The sequence below is a fragment of the Brassica napus genome, unplaced genomic scaffold (assembly GCF_020379485.1).
Source record: "Brassica napus cultivar Da-Ae unplaced genomic scaffold, Da-Ae ScsIHWf_1639;HRSCAF=2257, whole genome shotgun sequence".
Classification (NCBI taxonomy): Eukaryota; Viridiplantae; Streptophyta; class Magnoliopsida; order Brassicales; family Brassicaceae; genus Brassica; species Brassica napus.
The window spans coordinates 24,990-36,083 of NW_026015056.1; the positions used below are offsets into that span (position 1 = coordinate 24,990).

At 36.0% G+C, this 11,094-nt stretch overlaps 1 protein-coding gene across 1 annotated transcript; it reads left to right on the top strand.

Annotated features, from left to right (window-relative positions):
- The first annotated feature begins 510 nt into the window (after positions 1–510).
- LOC125575097 (LRR receptor-like serine/threonine-protein kinase RPK2) lies at positions 511–5,962 on the top strand. The gene is made up of 9 exons (XM_048772449.1): positions 511–654; positions 752–881; positions 955–1,096; positions 1,186–1,398; positions 1,498–1,636; positions 1,738–1,888; positions 1,981–2,090; positions 2,162–2,259; positions 2,347–5,962. Exons 1-9 carry the CDS (start codon positions 571–573, stop codon positions 5,819–5,821), a joined length of 4,542 nt encoding a protein of 1,513 aa, XP_048628406.1. The 5' UTR covers positions 511–570; the 3' UTR covers positions 5,822–5,962.
- Positions 5,963–11,094: the final 5,132 nt, after the last annotated feature.

The following is an 11,094-nucleotide window of genomic DNA, read 5'->3' on the forward strand; positions in this document are numbered from 1 at the left end:
CACCCACCTAAAGGTTCAGGGCTGGATCCGAATTTAGCAGACGAGAGATCCCAATAAACATCACACGCCTCTAGATTCTTGGAACCTTTTCGTTTGTTGAAGAAGAGCCAAGGCTTGATCTCGACTTTACACAGACTTCATTACGAGTTTCTACTAGAAACCTTAATGTCAAATTTCAAGAAGAAAAAAACAAACATGTTACCAATCTAAATAAAAATTAAACAAATAAGATCATTTTTCACAATCTACTCCTCAAATAATATATGTTCCATCGTAAACTAGAAGCCGAGTCAAATCAAATGATTGATCGTGAAATTAATAAGGTGTGAAATATTATTATTAAGTGCCAATTTCGAGTCTCAATCGGTGGCAACGGTGACCATCCGGCAGAACACGACGACGGATCTTAAAGCTCAATCATGACCGTTGGATATTCTTTTTTGGATAAACCGTTTAATTTTTGCGAACCCGGTCCAATCGCGGTTAAACATAACCGGAAAAGATAAAATAATAGATTAGGGTTTCTTTCCTTTTCCGTCTCTCTCTCTCTCTCTAAGGCTCGGCTGCGCTATGACGACGACGACGACGATTCTTCCCACTTCCGAAGGAGATCCGTTTCTCTCCGTCGTCCGATTCACTTCTCAGCTCGCCGAGGTACCACCACCTCACTAACATCATAAACCATTTCGTTTCGTAGATCTGATTGAGTGGTAGACTAGAATAGCTTCAGCTGATTTTTGAACTCAATTAGGCTTCAGAGCCAGAAATCGCCAGGCTTTGCAAAGAAGCCGAGGAGTTCATAGTAGCACGAAAGTGGTTGGAGTTAGCTTCTTTACTAGTAGCTTCAGCTGAATTGGCATCTTCCAAGATTTCTCAGCAAGGTCTGTTTCTCTATACTCATTTTTGCGTGTGTGTGTTGTCGTCTCTCATCAGTTGTGTGTATCTTTGATTCAGATTTTGAGTGTACATACAGCATCATTTGCAGCATTGTCAAGAATGCCAATAGCCCTGAGGATGATGTCCTGGATATCGTGAAAGTTATTTCTGCTAAGCTTGTTCAGCAACCAAATGATAAAGCTTCACTTCGTTTGAAGATGTATGCTTTCTTTCCAGCTTATAAGTTCAAAAAGTGATTTGTTTATAAGTTACATACTTACTCATTCTTTTTTTTTGGTATTTGTATAGCCTCTTCAATCTATATAGCCTTCTGGACCACCCGTATGCTCGTTTTCAAGTCTACATGAAAGCTTTATCCCTAGCTGTTACTGGGAAGGTTACCGAGTATGTAATTCCTTCTTTTAAGAAGATTGATAGTTTTTTGGAAGAGTGGAGTATTGACATTAAAGATCAGAGGGAACTCTTCCTTGCCATTGCTAATGTGCTGAGAGAAAACAAAAGGTACTGCACCATAATTATTACTTCATCATCAGTAATTCTCTACCTGGTTTCCTTCTTTCGTTTCCATCATGATTTTTGTCTTCTCTTATACACATCCAGCTTGGTGAAAGAATCCCTCAAGTTCTTGACAAAGTATCTAACGACTTTCTCCAAAGAGGATGCTCAGGCCTTAGGTGAAGCTAAGGAAGAGGCTGTGCGTGCAGTTATTGAATTTGTAAAAGCTCCCAACATCTTCCAGGTATCATAATTCGTAAAAACATAGTGTGATTGGGATGTCTAGGATCCTGTCTTTCATGTCTAAGATCCGTCATAATTACATCAATGTTTCTGTAACTGCAGTGTGATTTATTGGACTTGCCAGCCGTAGCACAACTAGAGAAGGATCCTAAATATGGACCAGTTCACCAGCTGCTGAAGATCTTTCTAACTCAGAGGCTTAATGCTTACAGGGAATTCCAAACTGCAAATTCAGAATGTCTGCAAAGCTATGGTAACCAAATTGTAAATCCGTTTACTGCTTTTTCTGTAAACACGTCCCATCTCCGGAGAAAATCCTTAATTTCTATTTCTGGTGGTCCTTAGGACTTGTCGATGAAGACTGTGTAACAAAGATGAGATTGTTGTCACTAGTGCACTTAGCGTCTGATGAATTTGGCAAAATACCTTACACCTCAATTAAAGACACTCTACAGGTATACAAACTCAGAAACCCTGAAATAATGGTAATATATTTTTTAGTTTCTTACTGTTCTGTGTGTTTCAGTTAAAGGGAGAGGAGGTTGAACCATGGATCGTGAAGGCAATAACTGCGAAGCTGATTGATTGTAAAATGGATCAGATAAACCAAGCTGTCATTATCAGGCAAGTTGCATCAGTAGAAACTTTGTATTTATATGTCTATGGATGCTCATTCATTCATAATTTGATGGTATGATTCATATCTTTCAGCCGCTGTTCTGAGCGTAAATTCGGATCAGATGGCGTTTCTCCCCCTAGAAAGATGCCTCCGATCATATTGTTCTCTTTCTGGTTACTCTGTATCACAACCTGTCTCCCCGGAAGAATCACAGTATTAGCTGATTCGGACAAATCGGTGCTGCTTCGGTTTAAGGAAACGGTATCGGATCCTGGTTCGATTCTAGCTAGTTGGGTCAATGAGAGCGAAGATTACTGCTCCTGGTTTGGCGTATCTTGCGACTCGACCTCCCGAGTCATGGCTCTTAACATCAGTGGCTCTGGAAGCGATAAGGGGAGCTCTAAAATTAGTCGAAACCGTTTCACTTGTGCTGATATTGGCAAGTTTCCTCTGTATGGGTTTGGTATTCGGAGGGTTTGCGCCGGAAAGCTTGGGACTTTGGTTGGGAATTTGCCTTCTGTCATTGTGGGTCTCACAGAACTTAGGGTTTTGTCTCTGCCCTTCAATTCGTTTAGCGGAGAGATTCCTGTTGGAATCTGGGAAATGGAGAAGCTGGAAGTTCTTGATCTTGAAGGGAATTTGATGTCCGGGTCATTGCCTGTTCAGTTTACGGGGCTACGGAGTTTGCGGGTCATGAATCTAGGGTTTAACAGATTTTCAGGTGAAATCCCTAGTTCTCTGCAGAATCTTTCCAAGTTGGAGATTCTGAACTTAGGTGGTAACAAGCTTAATGGAACTGTTCCTGGTTTTGTCGGGAGATTCAGAGTGGTGCACTTGCTGTTAAACTGGCTTGAAGGCTCTCTGCCTAAAGATATTGGTGATAACTGTGGAAAGCTTGAGCATTTGGATCTGTCTGGTAATTTCTTATCTGGGAGAATTCCAGAGAGTTTGGGGAGTTGTCGTGGTTTGAAGTCATTGTTGTTGTATATGAATACGTTGGAAGAGACCATCCCTTCAGAGTTTGGGAATCTTGGGAAGCTTGAGGTTTTGGATGTTTCGAAGAACACTCTTAGTGGTCCGTTACCTGCAGAGCTTGGGAATTGCTCTTCCTTGTCTGTTCTTGTGCTATCGAACCTGTACAATGTGTATGAAGACATTAGCAGCGTCAGAGGGGAGTCAGATCAACCTCCAGGCGCTGATTTAACCTCCATGACCGAAGATTTCAATTTCTATCAAGGAGGGATTCCGGAGGAAATCACTAGGCTTCCAAAGCTAAAGATACTTTGGGTGCCGAGAGCTACATTAGAAGGGAGGTTTCCACGAGATTGGGGTTCATGTCAAAGCTTGGAGATGGTTAATTTGGGTCAGAACTTCTTTAAGGGGGAGATTCCTGTAGGTCTTAGTAAATGCAAGAACCTTCGTCTTCTTGACTTGAGCTCGAATATGCTTACCGGAGAGCTTCTCAAAGAGATGTCGGTTCCCTGCATGAGTGTCTTTGACGTTGGCGGAAACAGCTTATCGGGTTTAATCCCGGAGTTTCTCAGCAATACCACAACCCATTGTCCTCCTGTTGTTTACTTTGACGGGTTTTCTATTGAATCTTATAACGCCGACCCTTCGTCTGTTTATCTCTCCTTCTTCACCGAGCAGGCTCAAGTTGGAGCTTCCCTGACTGCTGTTGGAGGTGACGGAAGTCCTGCTGTGTTTCATAACTTCGCAGACAACAACTTCACTGGAACTCTCAAGTCTGTACCAATTGCACAAGAGCGGTTGGGAAAGAACATCTCTTTCATATTTTCTGGTGGAGGGAATCAGTTGTACGGGCAATTCCCTGGGAATCTGTTTGATAGCTGCGACAAACTCAAAGCTGTCTACGTCAACGTAAGCTTCAACAAGCTCTCAGGTCGGATTCCTGAAGGGCTCAGCAACATGTGTCCTTCTCTTAAGATTCTTGATGCTTCCTTGAATCAGATCTTTGGGACAATTCCATCGAGCCTTGGGGATCTATCTTCGCTTGTTGCACTTAATCTGAGCTGGAATCAGTTGCAAGGTCATCTACCGGGAAGCCTGGGGAAGAAGATGAATGCTTTGACGTTTCTTTCGTTTGCGAATAATAACCTGACGGGGCAAATCCCTGAGGGTTTTGGTCAGTTGCATTCCCTGCAAGTTCTTGATCTCTCCTCAAATTCTCTATCCGGCGGTATTCCTCATGATTTCGTCAACTTGAAGAATCTCACTGTGCTGCTTCTCAACAACAACAACCTCTCTGGACAAATCCCCACGGGTTTCTCTACTTTTGCGGTTTTCAATGTCTCCTCCAACAATATGTCAGGTCCTGTTCCTCCAACCAATGGATTGACCAAATGCAGCAGTGTGGTCGGAAACATGTATCTTCAGCCTTGCCGTGTGTTCTCCCTGACAACACCATCTTCGGATCCCAGAGGCCCCATGGCAGATTCTAGCACGCAGGATTACGCATCTTCCCCTGTCGAAAACACTCCGTCTCAGAACTCAGGAAGAGACGGGTTCAACTCGCTAGAGATTGCTTCCATAGCATCTGCGTCAGCCATTGTCTCAGTTCTGATCGCTCTTGTGATTCTCTTCTTCTACACGAGGAAATGGCATCCGAAATCGAAGGTCATGGCTACTACAAAACGAGAAGTCACTATGTTCATGGACATGGGAGTTGCAATAACCTTCGACAACGTTGTTAGAGCCACGGGAAACTTCAATGCGAGCAATCTGATCGGTAACGGTGGGTTTGGAGCAACGTACAAAGCTGAGATCTCTCAAGAGGTTATCGTCGCTATTAAACGCCTCTCGATTGGACGGTTCCAAGGCGTCCAACAGTTCCATGCAGAGATAAAAACACTAGGTAGGCTTAGACACCCGAACCTGGTCACTCTCATTGGTTACCACGCGAGCGAAACCGAGATGTTCTTGGTTTACAACTATCTCCCGGGAGGCAACCTCGAGAAGTTCATCCAAGAGCGATCCACAAGAGCTGTAGATTGGAGAAATCTTCACAAGATCGCGCTTGACATAGCTAGAGCTCTCGCTTACCTCCACGACCAATGCGTCCCACGAGTTCTTCACCGTGATGTCAAACCAAGCAACATCCTCTTAGACAATGATCACAACGCATATTTATCGGACTTTGGATTAGCGAGGTTGCTCGGGACATCAGAGACGCACGCAACAACGGGCGTGGCTGGTACGTTCGGATATGTAGCGCCTGAGTACGCGATGACTTGTCGGGTTTCAGATAAAGCGGATGTTTACAGCTACGGAGTGGTGCTTCTGGAGCTGCTTTCAGACAAGAAAGCGCTTGATCCGTCGTTTGTTTCGTACGGTAATGGATTCAACATTGTGCAGTGGGGTTGTATGTTGTTGAAACAAGGACGGGCCAAGGAGTTTTTCACGGCAGGGTTATGGGATGCTGGTCCGCACGATGATCTCGTTGAGGTTCTGCATTTAGCGGTTATTTGTACTGTGGATTCTCTATCGACGAGGCCGACGATGAAGCAAGTTGTACGGCGGTTGAAGCAGCTTCAGCCGCCGTGTTAGCTCTTCCCCCAGTAATTTGTATTTGATTATTTTTTTTATTTGTACAGTTGTAAACATACTTGTGTAGTTAACATGTTGTGTAGTAGTTAGAAGAAGAGATGTAATATATTAACAAAAAGGTATAGAAAGTTTGATCTCTGAGTTGATGATGGCAGGAACTTGTGTTCTTTGATTAGGCTGCAGAGCCAGAAATCCCCAGAGGCTATGTAGGGAGGATGAGAAGTTCATAGTAGCAAGAGTTGTTATATGTTCAATGCTTAATTTAAAAATAATATACCTCTCATTTTTGGTCAATAAAATTTTCAGGTAACAAAGTTGAAGTTTATCGAAACAATAAGCACAATCAGTTTTGCAAAATCTCATAAGAGAATCAAAATTTAGAGAACTGCAACAGTATTTAGTTTACTTCGGCAATGTAGATGATTCATTTGTACCATGAAAAAGAGCTTAGAATACATTAATAAAAATTTAGAATGTGATTCTAAATTTTAAAACATCACTAAAGATTATATGCTTTAGTATATAAAATATTTACCAAAAACTCAATATTTTTGTAGGGGTTAACACATGCATTTTGAGAAAATTTCAAAAATACGACAATATTGTTTTAATGCAAAGTTTCATCCTGCACTAACATATGATGATGTTCAAAGAGGTATGAAGCCTCTGTTGTCTCCGTTTTTCAAAAAATAGTGATTTTATAGTGGTTATTCCATCGATTTAGGGAGTATTATGAAGTTTTACTAAATTAATTGATAAAAAACTATAACGCTTTACATATACCATAAAAGAGCTTAAAATACATTAATACAAATGTAGAATGTGGTTAGAAATTTTAAAACAACAATAAAAATTATAGGCTTCAGTATATAAAACATTTACCAAAAACTCAATATTTTTCGTAGGGGTTAACACATAGATTTTGAGAAAATTTCAAAAAATACGACAATATTGTTTTAATGCATAGTTGCATCCTGCACTAATATATGATGATGTTCAAAGAGGTTTTGAACTTTTGTTGTACCATGAAAAAGAGCTTAGAATACATTAATACAAATATAGAATGTGGTTCGAAATTTTAAAACAACACTAAAGATTATATGCCCATAGATTTTGAGAAAATTTCAAAAAATATGACAATATTGTTTTAATGCATAGTTGCATCCTGCACTAACATATGATGATGTTCAAAGAGGTTGGGAGGCTTTGTCATCTCCGTTTATCAAGAAAATAATAATTATATAGTGGTTATTCCATCGATTTTAGGAAATATTATGAAGTTTTACTAAATTAATTGATAAAAACAATTGAACGATGCTCATTTACCATGAAAAAGAGTTTAGCATACATTAATACAAATGTACAATATGGTAGAAATTTTAAAACAACACTAAAGATTATAGGCTTCAGTATATAAAGTATTTACCAAAAACTCAATATATTAGTAGGGGTTAGCCCATAGATTTTGAGAAAATTTCAAACAAATATGAAAATATTGTTTTAATACCTAGTTGCATCCTGCACTAACATATGATGATGTTCAAAGAGGTTTGGAGCCTTTGTCTTCTCCGTTTATCAAGAAAATAATAATTTTATAGTGGTTATTCCATCGATTTAGGAAATATTATGAAGGTTTACTAAATTAATTGATAAAAACAATTGAACGATGCTCATTTACCATTAAAAAGAGTTTAGCATACATTAATACAAATTTACAATATGGTAGAAATTTTAAAACAACACTAAAGATTATAGGCTTCAGTATATAAAGTATTTACCAAAAACTCAATATATTTGTAGGGGTTAGCCCATAGATTTTGAGAAAATTTCAAAAAATATGACAATATTGTTTTAGTGCCTAGTTGCATCCTTCACTAACATATGATGATGTTTAAAGAGGTTTGGAGGCTTTGTCGTCTCCGTTTATCAAGAGAATAATAATTTTATAGTGGTTACTCCATCGATTTAGGAAGTATTATGAAGTTTTCCTAAATTAATTGATAAAAAAAAATTGAACGATGCTCATTTACCATGAAAAGGAGTTTAACAAACATTAATACAAATGTACAATATGGTAGAAATTTTAAAACAACACTAAAGATTATAGGCTTCAGTATATAAAATATTTACCAAAACTCAATATATTTGTAGGGGCTAGCCCATATATTTTTGAGAAAATTTCAAAAAATATGACAATATTGTTTTAATGCCTAGTTTCATTCTGCACTAACATATGATGATGTTCAAAGAGGTTTGGAGCCTTTGTCGTCTTCGTTTATCAAGAATATAATAATTTTATAGTGGTTATTCCATCGATTTAGGGAATATTATGATATTTGAATAAATTAATTGATAAAAAAGTTATTGATTCCCATATACCATGAAAAAGAGATTAAAATACATTAATACAAATGTAGAATGTGGTTAGTAATTTTAAAGCAACACTAAAGATTATAGGATTGAATGATGCTCATTTACCATGAAAAAAGATTTTAGCATACATTAATACAAATGTAGAACATGGTAGAAATTTTAAAACAACACTAAAGAATATAGGCTTCAGTATATAATGTATTTACCAAAAACTCAATATATTTGTAGGGGTTAACCCTTAGATTTTGAGAAAATTTCAAAAAATATGACAATATTGTTTTAATGCCTAGTTCCATCCTGCACTAATATATGATGATGTTCAAAGAGGTTTGGAGCCATTGTCGTCTCCGTTTATCAAGAAAATCATAATTTTATAGTGGTTATTCCATCGATTTAGGGAGTATTAAGAAGTTTTACTAAATTAATTGATAAAAACAATTAAACTATTCTCATTTACCGTGAAAAAGAGTTTATTATACATTAATACAAATGTGGAACATGGTAGAAATTTTAAAACAACACTAAAGTTTATAGCTTTAGTATATAAAATATTTACTAAATACTCAATATTTTTTTGTAGGAGTTAGCTCATAGATTTTGAGAAAATTTCAAAAAATATGACAATATTGTTTTAATGCACTAACATATGATGATGTTCAAAGAGGTTTGGAGGCTTTATCGTCTCCGTTTATCAAGAAAATGATAATTTTATAGTGGTTACTCCATCGATTTAGGAAGTATTATGAAGTTTTACTAAATTAATTGATAAAAAAAAAAATGAACGATGCTCATTTACCATGAAAATGATTTTAGCATACATTAATACAAATGTAGAACATGGTAGAAATTTTAAAACAACACTAAAGAATATAGGCTTCAGTATATAAAGTATTTACCAAAAACTCAATATATTTGTAGGCCCATAGATTTTGAGAAAATTTCAAAAAATATGACAATATTGTTTTAATGCCTAGTTTCATCCTGCACTAACATATGATGATGTTAGAAGAAGTTTGGAGCCTTTGTCGTCTCCGTTTATCAAGAAAAAAATAATTTTATAGTGGTTATTCCATCGATTTAAGGAGTATTATGATGTTTTAATAAATTAATTAATAAAAACGTTATTGATTCCCATATACCATGAAAAATAGCTTAAAATACATTAATATAAATGTAGAATATAGTAGAAATTTTAAAATAACACTAGAAATTACAGCTTTAAGTATATAAAGTATTTACCAAAAACTCAATATTTTTGTAGGGGTTAACCCATAGATTTTGAGAAATTTTTAAAAATATGACAATATTGTTTTAATGCCTAGTTGCATCCTGCACTAACATATGATGATGTTCAAAGAGGTTTGGAGCCTTCGTCGTCTCCGTTTATCAAAAAATAACAATTTTATAGTGGTTATTCCATTGATTTAAGGAGTATTATGAAGTTTTACTAAATTAATTGATAAAAACAATTGAACGATGCTCATTTACCATGAAAAAGAGTTTAGCATACATTAATACAAATGTAGAATATGGTAGAAATTTTAAAACAACACTAAAGATTATAGGCTTCAGTATATAAAGTATTTACCAAAAACTCAATATATTTGTAGGGAGCCCATAGATTTTGAGAAAATTTCAAAAAATATGACAATATTGTTTTAATGCCTAGTTGCATCCTGCACTAACATATGATGATGTTCAAAGAGGTTTGGAGCCTTTGTCGTCTCCGTTTATCAAGAAAATAATAATTTTATAGTGGTTATTCCATCGATTTAGGGAGTATTATGAAGTTTTACTAAATTAATTGATAAAAACAATTGAACGATGCTCATTTACCATGAAAAAGAGTTTATCATACATTAATACAAATGTAGAATATGGTAGAAATTTTAAAACAACACTAAAGATTATAGGCTTCAGTATATAAAATTTTACCAAAACTCAATATTTTTGTAGGGGTTAGCCCATAGATTTTGAGAAAATTTCAAAAAATATGACAATATTGTTTTAATGCCTAGTTGCATCCTGCACTAACATATGATGATGTTCAAAGAGGTTTGGAGCCTTTGTCGTCTCCGTTTATCAAGAAAATAATAATTTTATAGTGGTTATTCCATCGATTTAGGGAGTATTATGAAGTTTTACTAAATTAATTGATAAAAAAATTGAACGATGCTCATTTACCATGAAAAAGAGTTTAGCATACATTAATACAAATGTAGAATATGGTAGAAATTTTAAAACAACACTAAAGATTATAGGCTTTAGTATATAAAGTATTTACCAAAAACTCAATATTTTTGTAGGGGTTAGCCCATAGATTTTGAGAAAATTTCAAAAAATATGACAATATTGTTTTAATGCCTAGTTGCATCCTGCACTAACATATGATGATGTTCAAAGAGGTTTGGAGCCTTTGTCGTCTCCGTTTATCAAGAAAATAATAATTTTATAGTGGTTATTCCATCGATTTAGGGAGTATTATGAAGTTTTACTAAATTAATTGATAAAAACAATTGAACGATGCTCATTTACCATGAAAGAGTTTAGCATACATTAATACAAATGTAGAACATGGTAGAAATTTTAAAACAACACTAAAGATTATAGGCTTCAGTATATAAATATTTACCAAAAACTCAATATTTTTGTAGGGGTTAGCCCATAGATTTTGAGAAAATTTCAAAAAATATGAAAATATTGTTTTAATGCCTAGTTTCATCCTGCACTAACATATGATGATGTTCAAAGAGGTTTGGAGCCTTTGTCGTCTCCGTTTATCAAGAAAATAATAATTTTATAGTGGTTATTCCATCGATTTAGGGAGTATTATGAAGTTTTACTAAATTAATTGATAAAAACAATTGAACGATGCTCATTTACCATGAAAAAGAGTTTAG

Bases quoted from the DNA above. Each gene is read 5' to 3' on its own strand.
- LOC125575097 (XM_048772449.1), top strand. From the start codon at position 571: ATGACGACGACGACGACGATTCTTCCCACTTCCGAAGGAGATCCGTTT. The intron at 1,889-1,980 runs GTAACCAAATTG...GGTGGTCCTTAG, and splicing joins AGAATGTCTGCAAAGCTATG to GACTTGTCGATGAAGACTGT. The intron at 2,091-2,161 runs GTATACAAACTC...TGTGTGTTTCAG, and splicing joins CAATTAAAGACACTCTACAG to TTAAAGGGAGAGGAGGTTGA.